The sequence below is a fragment of the Balaenoptera ricei genome, chromosome 2 (genome assembly GCF_028023285.1).
Source record: "Balaenoptera ricei isolate mBalRic1 chromosome 2, mBalRic1.hap2, whole genome shotgun sequence".
In the NCBI taxonomy this organism is placed as follows: Eukaryota; Metazoa; Chordata; class Mammalia; order Artiodactyla; family Balaenopteridae; genus Balaenoptera; species Balaenoptera ricei.
The window spans coordinates 113869711-113897195 of record NC_082640.1 but is presented as its reverse complement, the minus strand read 5'-3'; the positions used below and the strand labels follow the sequence as shown (position 1 = coordinate 113897195).

The following is a 27485-nucleotide window of genomic DNA, read 5'->3' as shown; positions in this document are numbered from 1 at the left end:
GTAGCCCCCGCTCGCCACAACTAGAGAAAGCCCACGCGCAGCAACGAAGACCCAATGCAGCCAAAAATAAATAAATAAATAAACAAATAAATAAATAAATAAGACACCCTACCAAAAAAAAAAGATAAAGATTCTTTACTTATAACTATAATATCATTTCCCTATCTAGAAAACAAAAAATCAAATAATCTGGAGCTTACATTTTGACAGAGGAAACAAATAAGGAACAAACAAGCAAACGAATAATGTTAGGTAATAATGACAAAAAATAAGGTCCAGGTGATGGAATAAAGACTGATTTTCTATTGGGTGATCAGAGAAATCCTCTGCAAGGTGACATTTGATGAGAGACAAGCCTAACACGAGGGAGCAGAGCACGTGACTGTCTAGAGGAAGAGTGTTCCTCACAGAAGCTCCAGCTAGTGTAAAGGCCTGAAGCGGAGCTCAGTGTTCAAAGAATAGGAAGGAGGCCTAGGAGTCTGGGAGGACTAAGTGGAAGGAAGATTATACAGATATGATTTTGGAGTGGTCACCAGAGGCCATGAGAAAGACGACTTCAGATTGGATTCTAATTAGGTGTGATGAACAGCCACTGGAGGATTTTGAGCAAGGGAGAGATATGACCTGATTTACGATTTTTAAAAAATATTTATTTATTTATTTGATTGCACTGGGTCTTAGCTGTGGCTCGCCGGCTCCTTAGTTGTGGCAGGCGGGCTCCTTAGTTACGGCATGCATGTGGGATCTAGTTCCCTGACCAGGGATCGAACCCAGGCCCTCTGCAATGGGAGCTCAGAGTCTTATTCACTGCACCACCAGGAAAGTCCTTGATTTATGATTTTAAAGGATTATTCTGGTTGCTCTGTTGAGAATGATGTATAGGAGGACGTTTTAGGACAACAGGTGTCGAAACAGGGAGCCCAATGGAAGAGTCCAGGTGAGAGCAGGTGAGGAGGTGGTAATGAACCAGGGTAGTAGCAGTGAAGATGGTAAGAAGTGAGTCATTTCTAGATAAGTTTAAATTAACAGCTAACAGGATTGGCTGATAAACTAAATGCTGAATAAAAGATAAGAGAAAAAGGTAAGTCAAGGTTAACTCCAAGATATTTGGCCTAACCGAGGAGTGCCATTTACTCAAGTGGGGAATACTGGAGGAAGAGCAGGTTTGGAGGGGCACGCTGGCACTGGGCTTTTTAAGTTTCAGATAACTATTAAACATCCAACAGAGACATCATGTAGGCAGATAGCTAATTCTAGAATTTCTGGGAGAGATGAGGGCTGGATTTATAAATTTGGGAAATATCAGTGTGTAGATGCCACCGAAAGTCATAGGGCTGGATGAGATCACCCAGGTAGCGAGGGAGGATAGAGGAGAGGTTGGGAAGAGAAAAGGATCCAGCTGAGGAGCCTAAGAGGCCAGTGAGGTAGGGGAAAGCCAGAAGAGTGGATCCCAGGAGCCAGGGCTGCTGTGAGATCAGTAAGCCGAAGACTGAGAAACGCTTGCTAGATTGGGCCCTGCGGTGGCTATTGGTGACCTTGACAGGAATGGCTTCATCATGGGGATAGGGACAAAAGCTTAAGACTAGTGGATTCAAGCATGAATGGAGCTGAAGAAGTGAAAACAGGGGAGCAGAGAAGTTGGGTGCAGCTGAATAAGGAAGTAAAGTGAAGGGAGGTTCTGTTAGTTTTGTTTTTTTAAACAGAAGCTATTACAGCATATTTGCATGCTGATAGGAATAATCCAGGAAAGAGTAAAAAACTGATAATGCAGGAGAGAGAGGAGTAATTGCAGGAGCAAAGTTCCTGAGTAGGTAAGAAAGGACGGGGAATCTAGTGCACAAGTCAGGGAGATAGATACATGTGGGAAGCATGCAGTCTTAGCTGGAGGTAACTCCTGGAGGAGACAGTATGTCTCTCACAGATACACAGGAGCATGGACACCACATCTGTTTCTATGGGAGGGGAGGTCGAGTATGTGGGGAAAGATGTACAGATTTAGTGGTAGGAGGATGTGGATGTTTTCTTCTGCTTATTTCTATTTTCTCACCATGAAACAATAGGCAAGGATGTCAATTGAAAGTGAGGATTTGGGGGATGGTGTTGGTTTGCAGAGAGGAGATAAGTGGAAGAGGCAATGACTACAGGACTGTGGTAGGATCGCTGGGCAGTGTTGAGGGCCTGCTTGAGATCTGTGCTCTATAAGAAATGATCTTTAAGTCAAACCCTGGATGGTGTTTTTCCCCTCTTTCCACAATCCAGGCCCTCTCCAGGCACTGAGGACTACATCTTGCTACAATTAGTCGGCACATCAGTCCATCGGTTATTATGTAGTTTATGTATTTATTATGCATTAATGCACATCACCATTTATTCATTCATTCATTCTTTCATTCAATTATATATATTTTTTAGTTTGTTTATTTTATTATTTATTTTATTTTTGGTTGCATTGGGTCTTTGTTGCTGTGCGCGGGCTTTTCTCTGGTTGCGAGGAGCGGGGGCTACTCTTCATTGCGGAGCATGGGATCTAGGCATGCGGCCTTCAGTAGTTGTGGCACGCAGGCTCAGTAGTTGTGGCTCGCGGGCTCTAGAGCGCAGGCTCAGTAGTTGGGGACATGGGCTTAATTGCTCCGTGGCATGTGGAATCTTCCTGGACCAGGGCTTGAACCTGTGTCTCCTGCATTGGCAGGCGGATTCTTAACCACTGCGCCACCACGGAAGCCCCATTCAATTATATTGATTGAGTGCCAGGCACCACTTTAGGTACTGGGGTTACAGCAATGAACAAAACAAATCTCTGACCTCAGGGAACTTCTCTTCCACATCTTAAAAGACAGGAACTCTCAGGACTTCCCTGGTGGCGCAGTGGTTTAGAATCCGCCTGCCGATGCAGGGGACACAGGTTCGAGACCTGGTCCGGGAAGATCCCACATGCCGCAGAGCAGCTAAGCCCATGCACCACAACTACTGAGCCTGTGCTCTAGAGCCTGCAAGCCACAACTACTGAGCCCGCGTGCCACAACTACTGAAGCCCACCCACCTAGAGCCCGTGCTCTGCAACAAGAGAAGCCACCGCAATAAGAAGCCCGCACACCACAACGAAGAGTAGTCCCTGCTCCCCGCAACTAGAGAAAGCCTGAGCGCAGCGATGAAAACCCACCGCAGCCATAAATAAATAAATAAATAAATAAATTTATTAAAAAAAAAAAAAAAAGACAGGGGCTCTCATCTTTGGTAAACACAAATCTTCAGTGAAAACCAATGAGGAGGTGGAAGTTTCCATATTTAAGTACTCAGAACTGAAGTCACCTAAATCCTTAAAAAGAATACCAAGTCACCATGACAGATGGGCCCAGCGAAGGAGGGAAGGACGTGCAGCCTGCCTCAGGGAATGCATCTTTACTTCTTTCCCACTGGTGCTGGGCTGCCTCCATGGAATCTGGCCAAGTGCAGCAGACGGAACAGTAATCTGCTGGAACTTTTGTCTCTAGTGTCAGAGCAAGAATTCATCATTATCTCCAGAAGAGCATGAACTAAATGGGCCATCATAGCAGAACAGGGTCTGCTCCACCCAAATTCTCAGGACTACATAAACTCCAGAAGATACAACTTCCTTTGAATTTAGGAATATGTCCGAAAGGCAAACAGAGCATACCCTAAAAAGGGCTTATTAACTGAGGGCATCTCCTCATTTCATCTTCCTTTTTTTCGTACCTGTTTTGGCCTTCTCTTTCTTACTTCCTTCTTCTTTGCTCACTAATTTTCATCTGCTTTCCATTTTTAATGAAATAAAGTCTCTTAGAACCACTAGCTCAGGAAGCCACTGTTTGACTATAGGCAGTGGTCGTTGGAATTCTAAGAAGAAAGCTGGCTTTAATTGAAATCAGGGTTTCCTTCTGACTCTGGGCAGGTAGGTGCGAGAAGAAGAGTAGAGTGGGAGCATGGATTGTGAGTTCCCTCCCGGAAGAGATTTGGGTCTTCTCTTAGTGACCTCAGACCTTATAGCTGTGCTACAAAGAACAAGAATAAAGTGCTTGTCTATTGGGTCCAGAAAAAAAAAAATCAGGGGCTTCCCTGGTGGCGCAGTGGTTGAGAATCTGCCTGCCAATGCAGGGGACACGGGTTCGGGCCCTGGTCTGGGAAGATCCCACATGCCACGGAGCAACTGGGCCCGTGAGCCACAATTACTGAGCCTGCGCATCTGGAGCCTGTGCTCCGCAGCAAGAGGGGCCGCGATGGTGAGAGGCCCGCGCACCGCGATGAAGAGTGGCCCCCACTTGCCGCGGCTAGGGAAAGCCCTCGCACAGAAACGAAGACTCAACACAGTCATAAATAAATAAATAAATAAATAAAAGAACATGAATTTCTTTAAAAAAAAAAAAAAAGAGGAGGTGCTAAGATCTATGATTTGAGCAAGACCTTACCAACCAGACTCACAAAAAAAAAAAAAAAAAAATCAGGGGAATTCCCTGGCGGTCCAGTGGTTAGGATTCGGCGCATTCATTGCCGGGGCCTGGGTTCGAACCCTGGCTGGGGAACTAAGATCCTGCAAGCCGTGCGGCGCGGCAGGAAAACAAAAGTCAAGAATGGAGTGAATGTGCTTTGTGTGTTAACTCTACCCCTTTGCATTAACAGATACTTCTTACCTGTTGTTTCAAAAAGGGAATATTGAAACGTGACAGCGTTTTTGTTCAGCTACCATACAAGCAGCATGCCCCCATGCCATATCCCTCTTTGTGCAGTAGATGTCAGCCTCACACAGCCTTTCTCTTCCTAAGTACAGACTCCTAAGAAAATGACCCTCTTACCCGCCCTTTCCCTGGGTAAAAAGATCAATTTCTTCCCATCTTCAGCATGAAAAACAACAGTAAACAGTGACTCAGATATTGGAAACAGAGTTGTACTAAAGTACTTGGAAACTGACCAAACTGAGGACTATGGGAAGGGGTGACAAATGGAGGGGTGGGGGGCAGATTAAGACCTGTGGCTCTCACTGAACGGATGTTAGGTGTGGCATCAACGCGGGTCTCTAAAAGCACAGTTATGACACCAATTCAAGAAGCGTGGACATGGCCCTGATCAAAGGTCTTCTGTTTCCCTCAGAAGAAGCTGAGGCATCAGCAAGTAGCTGTAGCGTCCTGGGACGATCTCAGTGTAAACCACTGATATCCCACTTGTCCAAAGGTGTCTTATCTTTGTCCTCAGGTAAGACATTCTCTGAGCTTCAGCTTCCTAATCTTTAAAATAGGGAAAAACTACAGCCTTGTCTACCCAAAGTATTTAATGAGGGGAAAAAAAAAATCAAGATATTGTGCAGAAAACAGTTTGTAGATAATGTACTACTTAAATGTAGACAACAGATTTAAAATTATAAAGGCAAATGTAGAATCGAGTTATGAATAAAAAAGAATTCAGTGCTAAAAATTTAATAACCTTCAGTTAATTATTTCTATAGATTTTTCCCAACATATCACGCGAAGACTTTTCTTTCTCTCCTGCGTTCAATGTTAACCATGTGGAATTTTGACACACTTAGGATTTATTTCACAAAAAGATCCAAACCTGAAGGGAGCCTTATAATATGAATAAATGGTCCTGTTTATTTCGGGGGTGGGGTGGGGAGATTGCTTTTCCACCTTTTACATTGTACCATTAATAGACAATCATAAGCCACTTATAAACTCCAAGTGCTAAAGAAATAGAAATATTAAATTTCAAAAACGCTTTCTTTCCAATTGGGTGTGCTTAATACCATTGCATCCCAAAGTTGTATTTGATCCCACTCCCCCTTTAGCTTCTTAGTTCATACGCTGAGATGGCTAAAGCTTACCATATTGTGATCAGTTAGCACCAGTTTTGGCAAGAGACCTAAAATTCATCACATTCATGTTTTATCTCATATTATATCTGCACCATTTGAATTGAAACATTACTGAAGGAACTCATGTTTGAGAGCAGAAAGATTATTTGTTTTATGACTTGACGTTGAAATTTGAGCAGAAGTCTTCAAACCAGATGGTTGATGCTTTCTGATATTGTCAGGAAAGGCCAAAAGCAATTCAAAATTTTTTCATTTCCCATGACTCATCCCCTCCCATGGAGTTTTGTGCTATATATTCCCTGCTTTGTCTGTTCTTTTTGTTAAAAATTCTTTTTACATCACCACCCCCACTTTTTTTTTTTTTTTTTTTTTTGCTGAGGCTTTCAATTTGCTATATCTTGAACTGCAGAAGGAGAAGCCATTGAACTCCTAACCTTTGAAACCTCTTAATACTTGCTGAGTGGTCAAGGGGCGAAGTGGAAAAGATTGCTGATTGGACTTTACCCCATGTGGAAAAGCCCTTCCTACAATAGCTCAACCATCCCCATTTTAAGGAATTATTTACTTCCCTTAAAATCCAAAATCTTTTGGAACATTCTGCAAAAAGTGAGGCCAATTTCTGTACTTAGTGGTCAGCTTGGGGAACTTTATTTTTTAGACTCACTTTAAAATCAAGTGCTTTTGCATAATGTATGTAATACAGATTCAAAATAATTTCATTTTAGACTTACAGTGTTGTCTGCTATATTGCTTCTTGCTGGTTTTCTCAGAGTACTTTGCAATTATAAATAGATGTCATTGCTCTCACGTAAGGCAGTAGTTTCTGGGTAAAATTCTTCACAGAAGCCAAGATACAGTATCAGTATGGAAATAGGTCATCTCTTAACATCAACAATCTGCTTCATGATCAGAGAGGTGCTTATAACTCCCCATCCCCTCTCCAGTCTGCCTTTCTAATAATTTATAGATGCAAAAATATTAGAAGCTGTGAAAGGCCCCATTCCACCAGATTTTGTATCATTCTTTCCTGGGACCAGAGTGGGGGGGTCTTTCCCCCCCGCCCCCCCCCCCCCGTTTCAGATAACACTAAATAAGAGCTGTGAACGCTGAGGCTACCACCTCTTCCGAGTAATTTTGTTTCCACTCTACTCTTCACAGCTGCTCACAATTATACTAAATGAACCTCTTTTCCATTATTCTTAATTCTTTCCATTCCCCTCTCCCACCCTGAATTTCCTCCTATTTTCAGATACTTGAAGATAATGTCCCTACAGCCTTCTCTCCTGTATCCTCAAATCTTCCAGACATAAATATTTTAATACATTCGCCAGTGTATTTCTGATGGTGCTAAAGTGTCTGCACAACCGGTGCCTTATTTATAAAGCCCACATCTGCTGAAAGACCTGTAATGCTATACCAGCTCATGAACTCTCCCGGAACGGTCGACATGGGAGGATTTTTAATACTTCCACTACTTACAAAGAGAAAGATGGAGAAAAGAGAGCCGATCGATTACAAAGAGAAATCTTTTAATCCATCTTCTCGGTGATCTTTGGGGGCTGTGTGCTGCTATTTACATTGAACAGGAAGGAGGAGACAGAGGATGGATAGGAACGGAGGAGGTGGGGGCGGAGCTAGCTCAGCACATAAAACCCCTCGCTAAAAGGGGAACACGTTCGTTTGTGCCAGAGCCACTCTCCTGTAACCACGGGAGATGGGGCAGTCTGTGCCGTGAGGACGGAGATCGGAAGAAGGAAAACAGGGACAAGAAAACAAGCGAGACCGAAGAGGACATCTGGAGAAAGCGGAAGGCAGGAGACGGGGAGGGGAAAGCAACCCACGCCAGGTGGAAACAGGACCTAGAGCAAACCGGTCGGGTCCACAGTTGTTGTTTCTGGGAGAGAAGAGAGTACCGGAAGATTGGCTTTTTTCCTGTCAGTTAATGAAAACTACTTTTATCCTCATCATAAAAGAAAAGGCTAAGGGGAGGTAAAGACAATCTGTTTTCTTAGGGGAAGAGCTGAGGGAAATTCGGACTACCTCTTTGAAGCATCTGAAATAAGCCACTGCCTGGTACACATTGCAGAAAGGTCCTGGTTTCTGAAGAGCTACATCCTTTTTCAGGAGAATTCCAGCCGGAGTAGCTGGTACAGTTCTATTTTTATATTTAAATATCTATGTCTCCCCCCTGCCGCCCCCAACAACACTTACCTTGTTTGTAAGCACGAGTGACAAGAAAGTGTCAAGGCAGAGTAGGAATATTTTCATTTTTCTCTTTTATCTGCCTGGGTCTTTTTTTTTTTTTTTTTTTTTAAGAGGGTAGGAGTGGTCCTTATCACATCACGGAAAAGGACGTCTCCATTTGAAAGGCTTTCTCTCTAAATATATTTACACCCATATGCATTAGAAAGAGAGATACCTTTCGGAGGTTGAAATCCTACTGAGAAACATGGAAAAAGGAGCCAGGCACCGAAACAACACTGAAAAGAACCACCCAGGTGGGAGCGAGCCGGAGGCCAGCCCCGAGACTGGTTCTGGAGGGGGCGGAGTGGCCCTGAAGAAAGAGATTGGATTGGTCAGTGCTTGTGGTATCATTGTAGGTGAGTCCAATTCCTTTCCCCACCGACCACTCCTCCCCGTCTGGTGGTCCTCTTGTAGAACCTTAACCCCTCATTCCCCCAACCCCCATAAAGCACTATTTCTGCTTCCTGCTCCCTTAGAAAAGAGTTGTCATTCACCTGTGCTGTAACCTGTTCCCACTGGTCAAGTTTGAGAGGTATAGGAAGTGCTGTATGTCATACGTCTCTTCCTCCAAACCCGGCTGAGAAGTTCTGTCCAGTGTTCACGGAATGGAGCAAATAGGGGCACACACCTGGCTGATGGTCATTGTTGCCTGGGAGCTAGTTGAAAATATAGGTCTCCGGGCTCCACACTTGAGGGTTCTGATTCAAGTTGACTTAAGGTAGGGCTGGGGAACCTAGATTTTTAACAAGCTTTCCTGCAGCCATCTCCTTAGCAGGCTGTGGACTGGCTTTTGAGACATACTTAGTCGCTGTTTCATTGTTTACATTATATGAGACTATGGGCCTGGGGGTGTGTAATAATAAAAATAGCTACAAACAGCAGTATAAGAATGCTTTGCCTTTCTATAGCTTTTCCACCTTATGCAGCACTTTCTCTTGGCAAAGTACATGTGATAGGGCTGTTATTCCCATTTCACAGATGAGGAAATATATTATGGAAGAAAAGAAGAGACAGATTTTGCTTTTCTGTAAATGTGTAGTTGGCAGTTTCTCTCGTTGCTTAATGGAGTCCATGTAACATCCATGTCTCTTAACATCCACGGAAGACCCTGTGAGGTTCTCAAAGGGAAATGGGAATAACTAGAATGGGGAGTCCGGCTGGGAGGCTTTGAAACTGGGGGAGCCTGAGTGTCCCCGAGAGTGCCAGTGCAGGCCACTCCAACCCCCTAACTGCACTCTACTGGGCAGGGGGTCCCAAATATGGCTCCATCTCGAGACAACACCTATTCCTCTTTCCAGAGAGGCCCTAGAGATCGATGGGCAATGGCTCATTACTGTCCTCACTGCAGAGGGTGAGAGTTTCTTCTGCTGTCTTTGGTAGAGGGCTTTACCTTTTTCCCAGAGAAAGGGGCATGGGACAGTCAGGCCAGATAGATTTCTGTGCAGACTTCCTTTTGAAGGCATGTAGTGTCCTGGTGACCACAGCACCTGGATAACCCCATGGTCCTCATGGTAGCACAGAGGCATTTTGGCACCTGAGCAATGGCGGCACTGGAAAACACCCTTGAAATCAAATAAAATCAGTACAGTATTCAGATAGTCCTCTTCACCTCTACACCCAGCCTTCACACATCATGTTATCTCTACTCTGCTTTCAAAGTGGAATCCCACTTTATCTAATTCTCTGACTCTGGGAGGTTTTCCAGGCATCTACAGTTTTAAGAAAGGTAATGTTATTTTTAACAATTATAGTCATGATTTGAATCTCTCATTACCTTTTCTGTCTCTCCTTTATTTCAGTTGCTCTAAAAAATGAGATCAGCAAAGTACTCAATATGTACAGCACATGCCAATTTAAGGTCTGTAAATAGCCCAGAGCCTGTTACCTCTTTCACCAGTTTGACTGAGAGGATTAAGAATTTTCCCCCCTTTGGGAAGGTTCTGTTTTATACACAGAGCGCACACCCACATACACACAAGCACAATCAGACCTCCTTCCTGCCTCAGCCTTGCTTACCCACCCCTACATATGTGCAGGTATTCAATGGTAGAGAATATTCTCCTATATACTGAGCTTGTTTTTGTCTCTTTCTTTAACGTTTGTCTAAGACTATGAAGAAATGGGAGTGTCCAGGTATAAGAGGTATAGTTTTAGTTGGGTGAATGCTACTACTGATTTGTCCACAGCCTCATGGATAGCACTTCACAATAAGAATAGTCCCAATGCTCCCATTGGTATTATAGCAACCAGAATAATAACTCTGGTAGTCTATGGTGAAAAGAGATCCCAAATATGTGATTTCAGAGAAATCAGGATATTTTTCCAAAGTGCAAGAGTCCTTGTACAGTTAATAGTCACGATTGTATCTCCATTTAAGCTGAGACACACATTTCCCCTTTAGGGTGATGTGGAGACGAAATCCTTTCCATTTCCCCTCCTGTGTGGCTGTTGATTTACAAATGTGCTGAGTAGCTGCCCTGTCCTCTAGAGGGGTTTCCGAGTGGATGACAGTGATTCAAGTTTTTTCAAGACCAAATGCAAAAATAGAAATGGCATTTTTCACATGGAATTCAGTGATCTGGTGTGCAGTGTCAACACTGTGGAAGGAAGAGAATTTGAAGGCAAAAAGAGAAAGGAAATTTCCTAAGTGAATCAGGTCATGAGGTATGGGAAAGTAGCAACTGCCCCAAATCTATCTCATATCCAATTGACTTAAAGGGATAAGTTAAACTATGTTTCATAAAACCTCATAAAATTTCACTCACAATCATCGTTGATGGTTTAAAGTAGGAATAACAAAATGGCAGGTGTTATAAGAACATAGAATGAACTAATAGAAGACTCATGCCCTAGAATTATTTATAATCTGACTGGGGAGATGAGATTTATATGCATTAGACAGAGAACATTGAAAATTTATGATATGGTTGAGCTGTGTAAGGAGGACAAAGTTAGGTGAATGGTGAGAAGCACAAAGAGAGAAGTTCTCACCCAGAACTAGATTAAGAAGCATCTTGAAGGACATGGAGAAAGATGGAGTAGAGAAGATAATTCTGGGAGATTTGGCAGGTAGATGGAAAATGACTAAACTGTTATTTCCTTGAGCAAAAAAATGTGTCATATACGTCTCTGAATCTTTAGTGCTCAGCAGGGTCCCTGACATGAAACAGTTACTCAAATGACTGTTGAATTTAATTGAGCCTTGGACAAAAATCTGAAGACGGTAGTAATAAAAAGTATTTATCTGAAGGGCTCTTGGGAACCTGGCTTGAATATCTTTAAGCCAGGAATAATTTCATCAACTTGGAAATGAGGTTGACCTGTTTTTAATTTTCTAACATCACCTGTGCCCTAATCTAACCAGGCTATTGCTCTCCACATACTTGGCCAAGGAAACCTGTTGGCAACAGGTGAACTTAGATCTCTCCATGAACGTGGAGTCACCCCCAAATCTAAGGAGAGTATGAAGGAGCAGCAAAATTCATTAATTGATGCCATCAAAGCTACTGTTAATAGCGGTCATTATTAAACACTTATTATGTGCCAGACGCTGTCCAGTTACCAAACATACATTGTCTTATTTATCCCTCACTATAATTCCGTGTGGTAGGCACTTCCTCGCCCTTCCTCCAGATAAGAAAATAGAGGCTCAGAGGGACAAGCAACTTGTTGAAGGTCACACAGCTGAAAAGTATTGAAGACTCAAACCCAGAGCTTGTCTGAATCCTGAATCAAGCTTGTAAGCATTGTTCTCTACTCTTTTAATTTTCATGTCCTAAAAGAGGTGTTTTCATTTAGATCCTGGGCAGAGGTCCTTATTTGTTTTTATAGATGAAGCAGTTAGTGTTGCGTTCCAGGCGAGGAAGTGTCCCAGTATAAATGAGAACTGAGCAATCGGCTGGGAGTGGAAGAAGGTACCGTTCTGGTACAGCTGCAGGAACCCTTGCGGGGGAGCCTGAGGTGCGCTGGCTCAGCTCCTGCAGGATGTGATCGGCACAGACCACGCTCCCATTAACTCTCCCACATGCACACCTTTCCTCTCTGGACCAGCATTCTTTGCAGCCATGGTAGAGGCGCCCACAGAGTTCCTGGCTGTTTAGGTCACTTTATATCAGTTACGTATTTAGATATGTACCCAGAATCTAGGTCTGAAGGCACTAGTTCAGCTACAGAGGCTACAGAAAAGATTCATGATTTGTTAGACCATTTTGTTTTTAGCACAATGTATGTTTATGGGGGACCTTGGTATATTTGCTGCAGAGCAATATTGGATGCAGGTCTAGCTATTAGACCACTCTCTTTCAGCTAACAAGATGTTTAAAAAATAGTATTTATTGAGCTCTTACTAAATGCCAGTTCCTGTGCTATAAACTCTTTACATATATTACCTTATTTAATCCTGACTACAGTCCTATGGAAATAGGTATTATAACTCTATTTTATTTTTTTAAATTAATTAATTAATTTATTATTTATTTATTTTATTTTTGGCTGCATTGGGTCTTCGTTGCTGCACGCGGGCTTTCTCTAGTTGCGGCGAGCGGGGGCTACTCTTCGTTGCGGTGTGTGGGCTTCTCATTGCGGTGGCTTCTCTTGTTGCGGAGCACGGGCTCTAGGCGCTAGGGCTTCAGTAGTTGTGGCACTTGGGCTCAGTAGTTGTGGCTCACGGGCTCTAGAGCGCAGGCTCAGTAGTTGTGGCGCACAGGCTTAGTTGCTCCACAGCACGTGGGATCCTCCCGGACCAGGGCTCGAACCCGTGTCCCCTGCATTGGCAGGTGGATTCTTAACCACTGTGCCACTAGGGAAGTCTCTGTAACTCTATTTTAAACATGGGGAAATTGAGTCACAGAGCTGGGAAGTAATTTGCCTGGGATCACACAACTGACTACTGAGATGGTCTGACTCCACAGCCAAAGCTCTTAGCCATTCCCCGTTTCTAATTGGTAACCAAGAGAGGCAGGAGGGAGGCTGGTGTGTATTGTGTGGTGGGGCAGTGGGACATGCAGGACCATAACCCTGACATTGGAGTCTGGAAAGACCGTGGATGTCTGATGCTGGAAAAGTTGGGGGGAAACTTCTTTTAAAGGCTATTTGTCAACAAAGAAGTGTGGCTATAGGTATAACCATACTGAAATGGCACTGGACTGATTTGGAAATATTTCAAGTCCAAAAGATTTTCAGACCCGTGTGTTTTTACACCACTTTAGAAAATTTTACATTTTAGTCTCTAATTTGATGTATTAGCTTTCTAATCCCCCAGATGTCAATTGGATGTTAACCAGAGGCTGGAGTGTGAAAATTGCTTCTCGAGTTTGTACTTCAATTTTTTTTTTTTAAACATGGAAGGATTAGCATTTGGTTCATTCATGATGAAAACATGTTTAAAACTGTCATTGTTCTCAAAGAAAACTCTGAGACAGAAGCCAACTAGGACACTTGTCAAAACAAACACATCGGGGCTTCCCTGGTGGCGCAGTGGTTGAGAATCTGCCTGCCAATGCAGGGGACACGGGTTTGAGCCCTGGTCTGGGAAGATCCCACGTGCCCCGGAGCAGCTGGGCCCGTGAGCCACAATTAGTGAGCCTGCGCGTCTGGAGCCTGTGCTCCGCAACAAGAGAGGCCGCGATAGTGAGAGACCCGCGCACTGCGATGAAGAGTGGCCCCCGCTTACCACAACTGGAGAAAGCCCTCGCACAGAAACGAAGACCCAACACAGCCATAAATAAATAAATAAAACAAATACTAAAAAACAAAAACAAAAACAAAAAACCAAACACATCTTAGTGAATAGAGAAACGCTATACCCAGCGGTGTAATAATAATAATAATAAGTAGCTACCATTTCCTGAGCACTACTACGCACCCAATTCGTAGTACCTGATCAGTGCTTTATGAATATTCTCATCTAATCCCATGAAATAAGTACTGTGATAGAAAGGACGGGATTGAATGAATAAGTAACTGATAACTGAACAGTGGCAGAGCCAGGATTCCCACCGAGGTCATTGAACTCTGAAGCCGCTGGGCTTAATCAAAATGCTCCACAGCATGGAGCTCAGGGCGGCTGGAACCAGGGATCTTGTTGCTTCCTGCCAGGAACCAGCAGGAGACACTTAGGGTTAGGGAAAGAAAATAGAAACCCAGCAGGTAAAAAAATATGTTCCAAGAAACAGAACCAAACAGCCCATTCTGTTTAGAAAAGCAGCAACAACAAAAACACCCTGTACCCAGATCAGATGACCTTCTCAGAGAGGCCAGCACCATATGTATCACTTTTTCTGAATTAAATCAGCTTACTGAAGTGGAATGGAGGTATGGGGCATACTGGATGAGGCTTTCAAGTTGCCCGGCTACCAAGGTTTTCTGCTTTCCTCTGAGGGTTAATCCAGCAGCACAGCTGCCTGCAAAGAAATGCTTCAGGAATGTCTGTTGTTGCTCTTGTTGTTTGGTTGTTATTTTGGGGGGAGTGGTGAGGGGTTATCAAAAAAGCAGGCATGAGCAAATAATCCCAAGAATATATTCTGAACCACCCCAAACAACAGAAAGTTAGGAGTCCATCCCTTCTAATTTTTAACTCCCAGCTGAGCGTACAGAGCAAGAAGGATCATGCCTTGTTCCCCTCCCAGAACTTGCCTGCAAAAGAGCCCTCCCCACCCTCACCCCCCCACCGGCTCTTCTCCCTGGGCATCTGGAATGGCAAAGTGCAGTCAGCTCCCTGGCTCAGGGGTAGGGGCTGCTGGTCATAGGGTTCGGATCGGCCCATATTTTAACATTTCGCAAACACTCATTCAGCATTATGTGCTAGGCCCTGTGCTAAGCACCGGTAAATTTTATTTCTGAGAAGCCAAATTATCTCTCAAGTCTATTTTAAGCTGTTTTATTTATAGAATGAATGAAGTCTGAGCTGAAAAGCTTTATCGATTGCATCTCATCCCTCATCGTTCGACATGGTCATGAGTCTTCCCATTGGTTTGCTCCCTGCTGTAAATATCTTCAGCATTACCAGTGACGTCACTCCTGGGGAGAGAGTTTCACATTATGCCTTAAGATGTTCTGGGCAACCTCACACTGAGCAGCATATTGTGAAGGCCGATTACCCAGAGTGTGTTCCATTGCTGCAGAATTGTTAGTGTACTTTTCTCACTATATATAGATTTCAAGGTGTCTGTTTGTACATCTGTGAGATGCGTAATGCTTTAGCTGCCCCTTTAAAGTACAATTCTGCATAGGGTGTTTACTCAGCAGCTGATACAGCCAGGTCAGGTTGCCTTAGGGGTAAGGAGACATTTGTTAAGTGGGCCCTGATGCTGGAAGTAGGAAGCATAGAATGAATTTTTCCATGATTTGTATCAGCATGTTGTGGAAAGGGAGGAATCATTGATGATATCACAGAACAGGAAGAGCTTTGGAGATAGTCCTGGATTTTTAAACTACTTCTCTATTTACAAGCGTGGTAACCTGGAACAAGTTAATTATCAGTAAAATAGAAATTTCTTGTGGAGTATTAAAATAAGGCTGGTATCCTATGTTATATGTTCAGTAAATATTAGTTTCGTTTTCTCCTTAAGCTCATCGTCCACCACCCCCTCTTCCCCCAGTCCCCACTCCCACCCCACCTCCACACTCACTAATTCTGGTTTAGAAATGTAGGTTAGATTAGGTTGATTGGGTGATGGGAAGAACTGGCCAATTCAGCCCAAGTCTGACCTGTTTATCAAGCAGCCAGTGCTTTTCCTTTTCTCTCTGTTGACTTGAGTCTACTTACTCATCAGCTTCTTGTGCTTCCCCTGTTCCAGGAAGCTTTTTTTGAACAGCCTCCTCCGGTGACCTTTTCCATCCCTAACATCTTGTCATGAGTCATGATTGCGCTCATGCAACTTCTGCTCTCCCTGGTGGTGTCAGTTCTGTGTCCACCTGCATCATGTTCACTTCTCCGCACGATTCCCTGAGGGCAGGGACTGAGTCTTTCTCATTTTCACATCCCCATGTATTCAGCCTGTCACAGGGTAAGTGCTTAGAAAGTATTCGTTGAAAAATAGCAGTCTAAGCCAGATCATCCATTAGAGATCTGTCTGCCAGCAATGTGAATATGCTTTATTTTTTTGGCCGCATTCGGGATCTTAGTTCCCCAACCAGGGATCGAACCTGCGCCCTCTGCAGTGGAAGCGTGGACTCTTAAACACTGGACCGCCAGGGAAGTCCCTGAATATGCTTAACAATACCGTACACTTAAAAATGGTTAAGGTGGTAAATATAATGTTGTGTGTTGAAAAAAAAATTTTTTAGCTTAAAAATGAGTTATTCTCATAAACAATAAATTTTGCACTTAGCAAAAAACAAACAAAACACCAAGCACCCAAATCTCATCTAAGTTCAGATTTGAAAAGGACTTTAGGAATTAACCAGATGATGACAGGCTTATCTCAACCTTGGCACTATTACCTTTTGGGCCAGATACGTTGTTGTTTTGGGGGGATGTCCCATGCAGCATCTCTGGCCTCTACCCATTAGATGCCAGTAGCACCCCCTCCCCAGTTGTGACAGCCAAAAATGTCTCCAGACACTACCAATTGTCCCCTGAGGGTGGGGAGATGGTGCAGAATTGCCGCTGGATGAGAACCACTGAGGTAGACAAAGCCTCTCACTGCTGGTGCCTGGTTTCCCAACCAGACAGGGAGATGCTGGAAGCCCGATGTGAATCCTTAATGGTCATTTTTGAGGGCTTAGCACTCTTAGCCCCTCAGGCCAGGATGCCTGTCTTTTCAATGGCTGGTGGGTGGTGGTTGGCTCCATCTATTATGTTAAAAGTCCACGTGTGAACAAGTGCTTCCCAATTACCTTTCAAAGCAAGCGTGTACAGAGTGCGTGCTCAATAAATACTTCTTGAGATGTAATTACCTGTTGGCCACCCACCTGTGGCATCTAAAAATTGTACCCAGACAATGCTTCGTGGTCCTGGCTCTGCAGTGCTATTTCAGAGCCAAACTTCCAAAGCAAGACCATTATTGGTGTCTTCTAGAGATTATCTCTATCCCTACCGCTATAAATCCTAGTAGCTCCTTATATTTGCTGGCATTAAACAGATTATAAAGTGTTTCCACGCATGTGTGGTCGCCTTTCATCCCCACAGCAACCCTGTGAGGTAGGCAAGGCAGGAGCAAGTATTCCCATTTAACAGATGAAGTAGGGGCTCTCAGAAAAATTCAGGTCACACGGCTTATGAGTGGCAAAGCAAGAACTCAGTGGCTCCTCCGACTCTAAGTCTAGCGCCCATTTCACTCTTTAGCATGGAATCCGAACCAGCAGAGTCCTAGAGCGTCTTCCACATCTCTGTTCGGCAGGAGATGGCAACACCACAGGGTGTGTGTCGGAGTCTTGACCAGCCGTCACCCTGAGGTAGCTGTTTGTACAATCCTGATGGGAAGTGGACACAGGGTGAGAGGCATGGTGAGATTCCAGGCCTGCCATGAGGATCAAAGCCTGGCCTCGATATGCTGACCCTACTTCCATGCTGTTCCCCTAGTCCTGAAAATCCTGAGACCCTCCCAGCCACTTTGTGGGAGAAGCACAAAGAAGGTTCACCTTGGCTTTCTCTGGACATCATAGAAAAGGACAGAATCTCCAAGGGCCAGGAGAAGCTCTGGCTAGATTCCAAGACGAGCATGAGTCAGTAGGGAAGGCCAAAGCCTTTTGTATTTGAGGGTCTGTTGGGCATTAGAAGTCTGTAATTCCACGCCGTAGGAAATTCTTTGATGGCTACAGCCTGCTAGCATGGACAGGCCTGGAAGTAAGGCCTTAATAGGAATCACATGGGTATTTGCCCACAGGTGAAGTCAGCAGTTATTCATGGCAAATGTGGATTTTCTCAATTCCAGCAGTTTTTCTAGTGACAACTTGCCCACTAATACAACTTGGCCCCTTTTTAATGGAGTGGTTCACTTGGCTTTTCTTTGCCAGAACAAGCCAAGCTGGACCTCATTGTCCAGGCATTCTAGGACTGATTTTTCACTAAAGGAGATCTATGTGATGGGATGGTTATTTTCCCAATTGGGGTGGATGAAAGAGAGGATTGAAACCCTGACCTCCAGTACCTTGGCTCTACCAGACAGTTGGGCATCTCATTCTTGAATGGCTTTGTAGATGATGAGTCTAAGAGGAAAACAATGGAGAAAAAAAAATCCCCGCCATAATCAACTTTCTTCCAACCTCTCATCAAGAAAAGTTCATAGCCAAGGTAGAAAAGCCCTTTCCCAGTTCTCCTTTTTCTTTTATAAATTTATTTATTTTATTTATTTATTTCTGGCTGTGTTGGGTCTTCGTTGCTGCATTGCTGCACGTGGGCTTTCCCTAGTTGCGGCGAGCGAGGGCTACTCTTCTTTGCGGTGCGTGTGCTTCTCATTGCAGTGGCTTCTCTTGTTGCAAAGCGTGGGCTCTAGGCGCGCGGGCTTCAGTAGTTGGGGTACGCGGGCTTAGTTGCTCCGCAGCACGTGGGAGCTTTCCAGACCAGGGCTCGAACCTGTGTCCTCTGCATTGGCAGGCAGATTCTTAACCACTGCGCCAACAGGGAAACCCCCAGTTTTCCTCTTTCAAAGCCACTCCAGATAACCCTCATTTGGACAGTGTAAAGTTTAAAAGCCCTGCAGTTAAGGTGTGTGTTGTGTGATTTGTAGAGGAGAGGCAGCTTGGAGTAGGAGGAACCCTTGGGCCAGGAGTCCAGGATCATGCCTCTCGTCCAGGCCTTGCTACCTATGCAGTATGTGACTTTGATCAAGGCTCTTCGCCTCTCTGAACCTCAGTCTTTGCAAAGGTAAATAGGGATAATAGTGCCTGCCCTGTGCACCCAAGAAAGTAGCTGTGAGAATCAAGTAAGGTAATGGACATGAACATTTTATAAATCATCATTGAACGTGGTATTGCAATAGAAGGAAAGAATCAGATCTGTGTTCCAGTTCTTTAATAAGCATCTTCTGTGAACCATTCTCATTGCCTATAGGGTGGAGCATGTAAAATTGACAATTTTCAGGGAAAAGCTTAAGGCTGTGACAGAAGATTTAGGTTCTAATCCAGTTACTACTAACTTACCCTGTGATTTAGGCAAATAACTACCTCTCTGGGTCTCAGTTTCTTCATCTGTAAAATAGGGATAATAATACCTCCCTCATTTTCTCCATTTGGAAAAATGAGAATAATGGTTGCCCCACTTTCTTTCCCCATAAATTGGAGATGGTAATAGTAGCCAGTCTACTCAGCAGTGAAATGAGTGGGTTGCTTTACTCATTTGCCTACAGTACACACTTGACATATTTCAAAGCTTTTGGAGGCTCCAGATAAACAGGTATATTAAATTGCTCTGTGGAGATCAGTTCTAGATTGACATCAGACATCATTTATTCAGTAAATATGTATAGAGTGTTTACTATGTGACATTTCACAGGTAAGCAATACAGTTTCTGCTTTCACAGAGCTTGCAGTCTTAGTGGGGGAGATATATATTAATCAAATAATTACACTAAAGATTGTATATAATAGGCATCACTTTTTAAAAATTTATTTTCATTTATTTTTTTATTAATTTAATTTTATTTATTTTTTATACAGCAGGTTCTTATTAGTTATCTATTTGATACATATTAGTGTATATATGTCAACCTCAATCTCCCAATTCATACCACCACTCCACCCACCCCCCCAACCCCCCGCAACTTTCCCCTCTTGGTGTCCATATGTTTGTTCTCTACATCTGTGTCTCTATTTCTGCCCTGCAAACCAGTTCATCTGTACCATTTTTCTAGGTTCCACATATATGCGTTAATATACGATATTTGTTTTTCTCTTTCTGACTTACTTCACTCTGTATGACAGTCTCTAGATCCATCCACGTCTCTACAAATGACCCAATTTTGTTCCTTTTTATGGCTAATATTCCATTGTGTATATATACCACATCTTCTTTATCCATTCGTCTGTCGATGGGCATTTAGGTTGCTTCCATGACCTGGCTATTGTAAATAGTGCTGCAGTGAACATTGGGGTGCATGTGTCTTTTTGAATTATGGTTTTCTCTGGGTATATGCCCAGTAGTGGGATTGCTGGGTCATATGGTAATTCTATTTTTAGTTTTTTAAGGAACCTCCATACTGTTCTCCATAGTGGCTGTATCAGTTTACATTCCCACCAACAGTGCAGGAGGGTTCCCTTTTCTCCACACCCTCTTCAGCATTTGTTGTTTGTAGATTTTCTGATGATGCCCATTCTAACTGGTGTGAGGTGATACCTCATTGTAGTTTTGATTTGCATTTCTCTAATCATTAGTGATGTTGAGCAGCTTTTCGTGTGCTTCTTGGCCATCTGTATGTCTTCTTTGGAGAAATGTCTATTTAGGTCTTCTGCCCATTTTTGGATTGGGTTGTTTGTTTTTTTGATATTGAGCTGCATGAGCTGTTTATATATTTTGGAGATTAATCCTTTGTCCATTGATTCGTTTGCAAATATTTTCTCCCATTCTGAGGGTTGTCTTTTTTGTCTTGTTTGTAGTTTCCTTTGCTTTTCAAAAGCTTTGAAGTTTCATTAGGTCCCATTTGTTTATTTTTGTTTTTATTTCCATTACTCTAGGAGGTGGATCAAAAAAATCTTGCTGTGATTTATGTCAAAGAGTGTTCTTCCTATGTTTTCCTCTAAGAGTTTTATAGTGTCTGGTCTTACATTTAGGTCTCTAATCCATTTTGAGTTTATTTTTGTGTATGGTGTTAGGGAGTGTTCTAATTTCATTCTTTTACATGTAGCTGTCCAGTTTTCCCAGCACCACTTATTGAAGACACTGTCTTGTCTCCATTGTATATCCTTGCCTCCTTTCTTATAGATTAGTTGACCGTAGGTGCGTGGGTTTATTTCTGGGCTTTCTATCCTGTTCCACTGATCTATATTTCTGTTTTTGTGCCAGTACCATATTGTCTTGATTACTGTAGCTTTGTAGTATAGTCCGAAGTCAGGGAGTCTGGTTCCTCCAGCTCCGTTTTTTTCCCTCAAGACTGCTTTGGCTATTTGGGGTCTTTTGTGTCTCCATACAAATTTTAAGATTTTTTGTTCTAGTTCTGTAAAAAATGCCACTGGTAATTTGATAGGGATTGCATTGAATCTGTAGATTGCTGTGGGTAGTATAGTCATTTTCACAATATTGATTCTTCCAGTCCAAGAACATGGTATATCTCTCCATCTGTTTGTGTCATCTTTGATTTCTTTCATCAGTGTCTTATAGTTTTCTGAGTACAGGTCTTTTACCTCCTTAGGTAGGTTTATTCCTAGGTATTTTATTCTTTTTGTTGCAATGGTGAATGGGATTGTTTCCTTAATTTCTCTTTCTGATCTTTTGTTGTTAGTGTATAAGAATGCAAGAGATTTCTGTGCATTAATTTTGTATCCTGCAACTTTACCAAATTCATTGATCAGCTCTGGTAGTTTTCTGGTGGCATCTTTAGGATTCTCTATGTGTAGTATCATGTCATCTGCAAACAGTGACAGTTTTACTTCTTTTCCAATTTGTATTCCTTTTATTTCTTTTTCTTCTCTGATTGCCATGGCTAGGACTTCGAAAACTGTGTTGAATAATACTCATGAGAGTGGACATCCTTGTCTTGTTCCTAATGTTAGAGGAAATGCTTTCAGTTTTTCACCATTGAGAACAATGTTTGCTGTGGGTTTGTCGTATATGGCCTTTATTATGTTGAGGTAGGTTCCCTCTATGCCCACTTTCTGGAGAGCTTTTGTCATAAATGAGTGTTGAATTTTGTCAAACGCTTTTTCTGCATCTATTGAGATGATCATATGGTTTTTCTTCTTCACTTTGTTAATATGGTGTATCACATTGATTTGCGTATATTGAAGAATCCTTGCATCCTTGGATAAATCCCACTTGATCATGGTGTATGATCCTTTTAATGTGTTGTTGGATTCTGTTTGCTAGTATTTTGTTGAGGATTTTTGCATCTATATTCATCAATGATATGGGTCTGTAATTTTCTTTTTTTGTAGTATCTTTGTCTGGTTTTGGTATCAGGGTGATGGTGGCCTCATAGAATGAGTTTGGGAGTGTTCCTTCCTCTGCAATTTTTTTTTTTTTTTAATTTGGCTGCATTGGGTCTTCATTGCTATGTGCATGCTTTCTCTAGTTGCAGTGAGCAGGGGCTATTCTTCGTTGTGGTGCATGGGCTTTTCATTGCGGTGGCTTCTCTTGTTGCAGCGCACAGGCTTTAGGCACGCGGGCTTCAGTACTTGTGGCTCATGGGCTCTAGAGCACAGGCTCGGTAGTTGTGGCACACGGGCTTAGTTGCTCCGTGGCATGTGGGATCTTCCCGGACCAAGGCTCGAACCCGTGTCCCCTGCATTGGCAGGCAGATGTTTTAACCACTGTGCCACCAGGGAAGTCCCCTCTGCAATTTTTTGGAAGAGTTTGAGAAGGATGGGTGTTAGCTCTTCTCTAAATGTTTGAGAGAATTCCCCTGTGAAGCCATCTGTTCCTGGACTTTTGTTTGTTGGAAGATTTTTAATCACAGTTTCAATTTCATTACTTGTGATTGGTCTGTTCATATTTTCTATTTCTTCCTGGTTCAGTCTTGGAAGGTTATACCTTTCTAAGAATTTGTCCATTTCTCCCAGATTGTCCACTTTATTGGCATAGGGTTGCTGGTAGTAGTCTCTTAGGATGCTTTGTATTTCTGCGGTGTCTGTTGTAACTTCTCCTTTTTCATTTCTAATTTTATTGATTTGAGTCCTCTCCCTCTTTTTCTTGATGAGTCTGGCTAATGGTTTATCAATTTTGTTTATCTTCTCAAAGAAGCAGCTTTTAGTTTTATTGATCTTTGCTATTGTTTTCTTTGTTTCATTTATTTCTGCTCTGATCTGTATGATTTCTTTCCTTCTACTAACTTTGGGTTTTGTTTGTTCTTCTTTCTCTAGTTCCTTTAGGTGTAAGTTTAGATTGTTTATCTGAGATTTTTCTTGTTTCTTGAGGTAGGCTTGTATCGCTATAAACTTCCCTCTTAGAACTGCTTTTGCTGCATCCCATAGGTTTTGGAGCGTCGTGTTTTCATTGTAATTTGTCTCTAGGTATTTTTTGATTTCCTCTTTGATTTCTTCAGTGATCTCTTGGTTATTTAGTAACGTATTATTTAGCCTCCATGTGTTTGTGTTTTTTACATTTTTTTCCCTGTAATTGATTTCTAATCTCATAGTGTTGTGGTCAGGAAAGATGCTTGATATGATTTCAGTTTTCTTAAATTTACCGAGGCTTGATTTGTGACCCAAGATATGATCTATCCTGGAGAATGTTCCGTGTGCACTTGAGAAGAAAGTGTAATCTGCTGTTTTTGGATGGAATGTCCTATAAATATCAATTAAATCTATTTGGTCTATTGTGTCATTTAAAGCTTGTGTTTCCTTATTAATTTTCTGTCTGGATGATCTGTCCATTGGTGTAAGTGAGGTGTTAAAGTCCCCCACTATTACTGTGTTCATGTCGATTTCCTCTTTTATAACTGTTAGCATTTGCCTTATGTATTGAGGTGCTCCTATGTTGGGTGCATATATATTTATAATTGTTATATCTTCTTCTTGGATTGATCCCTTGATCATTATGTAGTGTCCTTCCTTGTCTCTTGTAACATTCTTTATTTTAAAGTCTATTTTATCTGATATGAGTATTGCTACTCCAGCTTTCTTTTGACTTCCATTTGCATGGAGTATCTTTTTCCATCCCCTCACTTTCAGTCTGTATGTGTCCCTAGGTCTGAAGTGGGTCTCTTGTAGACAGCATATATATGGGTCTTGTTTCTGTATCCATTCAGCAAGCCTGTGTCTTTTGGTTGGAGCATTTAATCCATTCACGTTTAAGGTAATTAACAATATGTATGTTCCTATTACCATTTTCTTAATTGTTATGGGTTTGTTTTTGTAGGTCCTTTTCTTCTCTTGTGTTTCCCACTTAGAGAAGTTCCTTTAGCATTTGTTATAGAGCTGGTTTGGCAGTGATGAATTCTCTTAACTTTTGCTTGTCTGTAAAGCTTTTGATTTCTCCATCAAATCTGAAAGAGATCCTTGCCGGGTAGAGTAATCTTGGCTGTAGGTTCTTCCCTTTCATCAGTTTAAATATATCGTGCCACTCCCTTCTTGCTTATAGAGTTTCTGCTGAGAAATCAGCTGTTAACCTTATGGGAGTTCCCTTGTATGTTATTTGTCGTTTTTCCCTTGTTGCTTTCAGTAATTTTTCTTTGTCTTTAATTTTTGTCAATTTGATTACTATGTGTCTCGGTGTGTTTCTCCTTGGGTTTATCCTGTATGGGATTCTCTGCACTTCCTGGACTTGGGTGGCTATTTCCCTTCCCATGTTAGGGAAGTTTTTGACTATAATCTCTTCAAATATTTTCTTGGGTCCTTTCTCTCTCTCTTCTCCTTCTGGGACCCCGATAATGCGAATGTTGTTGCATTTAATGTTGTCCCAGAGGTCTCTTAGGCTGTCTTCATTTCTTTTCATTCTTTTTTCTTTATTCTGTTCCACGGCAGTGAATTCCACCATTCTGTCTTCCAGGTCACTTATCCGTTCTTCTGCCACAGTTATTCTGCTATTGATCCCTTCTAGTGTAGTTTTCATTTCAGTTATTGTATTGTTCATCTCTGTTTGTTTGTTCTTTAATTCTTCTAGGTGTTTGTTCTTTAATTCTTCTAGGTCTTTGTTAAACATATCTTGCGTCTTCTCGATCTTTGCCTGTGTTCTTTTTCCGAGGTCCTGGATCATCTTCACTATCATTATTCTGAATTCTTTTTCGGGAAGGTTGCTTATCTCCACTTCATTTAGTTGTTTTTCTGGGGTTTTATCTTGTTCCTTCATCTGGTACAAAGTCCTCTGCCTTTTCATTTTGTCTGTCTTTCTGTGAATGCGGTTTTCCTTCCACAGGCTGCAGAATTCTAGTCTAATTTGTTTATTTATTTACTTATTTTTGGCTGTGTTGGCTCTTCATTGCTGCACATGGACTTTCTCTAGTTGAGGCGAGTGGGGGCTACTCTTCGTTGTGGTGCACGGGCTTCACACTGTGGTAGCTTCTGTTATTGCGGAGCATGGGCTCTCGGTGCATGGGCTTCAGTAGTTGTGGCATGAGCGCTCAGTAGTTGTGGCACATGAGCTTAGTTGCTCCATGGCATGTGGGATCTTCCCAGACCAGTGCTTGATCCCATGTCCCCTGCATTGGCAGGAGGGTTCTTAACCACTGTGCCACCAGGGAAGTCCCAGCATCACTCTTAAGTAAATGTAATGTGAATGTTCTTTGGGCTCCAGTACATAGCTGTGCTCTGAGTGACATTCCTCCCCCTGTAGAAGTTCTAGAGGCCACTAAGGAGGAGGAGACATCTGATTCTGGTTTTCTAGGTAGCGGCTTCCTAGAATCAGGGCAAGGCATTCCTCTCCTTCCCATCCCGTAGCCCTCAGTTTTGGTTAGCATAATTCAATTTTTTTTCCACTTTTATCTTTGTCATTTTAATTGGTCAAAATTAAGATTGTTGATGGGGAGAGCTCAAGTTTTATAAAACGAGAACTCTTGTCCCAATGCCAACCCTCACCATCTACTACGGCAGCTCCATGGAAGGACATGTTATCCAAGAACCAGTGGAGACAGGAAGTAGCCAGACCCTCGAAAAGGGCTGTTGGTCTTGCACCTCCCACCCTCCACGTGGGGTGACAGGGAGGGGCACATACTGTGGAAATGTCAGAATGAAAGCTGGAGAACCGAAGTGCTCACTCATCTCCACTGCGGTGTTTTCTAAGAACCTTAGTGGAACTTTGACACTCCTCATTCCTGAGAAGATGGAATCTTTTCAGTAACATCCACCGCCCTTTTCCCTGTGGCAGCAGCCATTCCTGGTTCTGAGAAGTGCCTAGCTATCTCCCCACCACCCTTTCGGCACCTTAAAGACCAAAGTCAAACCTTGTTTTTCTCCCGTGTTGATTGTTTTTCTAACCCCTCGAGCTAGTTTTATAACCTTCTATTGCTCTCTTCTTGGCTGGCTTTAAAATGCCCTACAGATGACTCTCCTGATTAATTCCTACCAGACAAGGAGTTTACTATTACCTTTCAGCACTATCAGCACTCCCATCTCACGTTTAGTGTGGCAGGTGAAGGGTCAGTTGACAGGGTGACTGTGTCCTGAGTCCTGGGATGCTACCAGGAGGCCCTTTTAGTCTCCACTGACCCAACATCCATGCACAGCACACATGGGGACAGGTTGAGGACAGAGGAGGGCTGAAAGGTGTCCTCTCATTCCAAGCCTAGGACTTTAAATAAAAATACCAAAAAAGGAAAAGCCTTTAAGAACTGGTGGCACCTGGGATCTCATTTTTCTATCTCTCTTTGCCTGATGTTTAGATCACAAACTTGAACATGAGGGATTGTTTCTTTTAGCTTCACTTCTATATGCAGCCCTGTTCTGTTGGGATAGAGTTAGCACTAGGGGAAAGAAGGCCTGTTTGAGACATAAATGTGCCTCCTTCCCATTGGAATCTAGCTGTGGCCCCAGGCCCTCCGATTTCGTATTTCAGTCTCACCGCTTGGCTGTTCTTATGCTCCTCCTGGGCCCTTCCCTCTCTCATTACTCATCTCACGCAGCAATTTTTTAGTTTGAAAAGGAGCAGCATATTCTATGTCCCGAAAGAATGAAATATTACTGCTTTTAGGATGTGAATATTCTCTTCTCTTCCCCTTTGACTGAATTTTGGTTTAGAAGTGAAAGTTTCAGGACTGGATTGAGGTTGAGTTGTAGTTGAGATCCGAAAGTCAGTTTTCGAAATTCGAGCATAAAATCGTATATTCTGCATCTTACTCAGCCCAGAACTTGTTCCAAACCACGGGAGAGAGGGCATTCTTTTTTTTGGCCGTGCTGTGCAGCATGCAGGATCTTAGTTCCCTGACCAGGGATCGAACCCGAGCCCCCTGCAGTGGAAGCTCAGAGTCCTAACCACTGGACTGCCAGGGAGGTCCCCAAACCACTAAAGAGAGATGGTGGGAATTTGAGGTGTCTTCAGAACACTGTCAAATCCAACTGGCCTCAGCTGGCTGCCAGCTCTGTATTTCGACCTGGATCTATTTAATCTCTGCTTCTTCCCTCAGGCCCTCATTAGTTTGGTGGGGTGGGGCACAAAGAGGGAGCTTTCAAAGCACCTATCCCGCAGACCCTGATCCCTGGACTCATAAGAAGTGGACAAAGGAAAGCTTAGAAAGGAACATGTCAGGAGCTGCCTCCACACTCCTGCTCCTCCCCCGCCCGACACACACATCCTAGTAGCCAACATTCAGTCCCTGGGGCTAGCCTCACCTCTCAGGAGCACACCATCCCCTTGCACACAGAACAGAAGTGGATTAGTGGAAAGAGCCCTTGGATT

The 27485-nt window shown here is 43.0% G+C and overlaps 2 protein-coding genes across 7 annotated transcripts in view; one reads left to right on the top strand and one right to left on the bottom strand.

Moving 5' to 3' along the window:
• The window catches only part of RNF212B (ring finger protein 212B), a 49103-nt gene extending 40723 nt beyond the window's left edge, over nucleotides 1-8380 (bottom strand). For 4 of the 6 annotated variants that reach the window (XM_059913891.1, XM_059913890.1, XM_059913894.1 and 1 more), the window contains exon 1: nucleotides 8033-8379. The gene's annotated coding sequence lies outside the window, so the exon portion shown is untranslated. Of the gene's footprint in view, nucleotides 1-8032 lie in introns of all 6 variants that reach the window. The other 2 variants (XM_059913896.1, XM_059913892.1) reach the window with 2 other exon arrangements.
• The window catches only part of SLC7A8 (solute carrier family 7 member 8), a 56668-nt gene continuing 36664 nt past the window's right edge, over nucleotides 7482-27485 (top strand). The window contains exon 1 of the mRNA XM_059913871.1: nucleotides 7482-8421. Within this exon, the coding sequence (XP_059769854.1) occupies nucleotides 8271-8421 (151 nt within the window). The 5' untranslated portion in view covers nucleotides 7482-8270. The remainder of the gene's footprint in view (nucleotides 8422-27485) is intronic.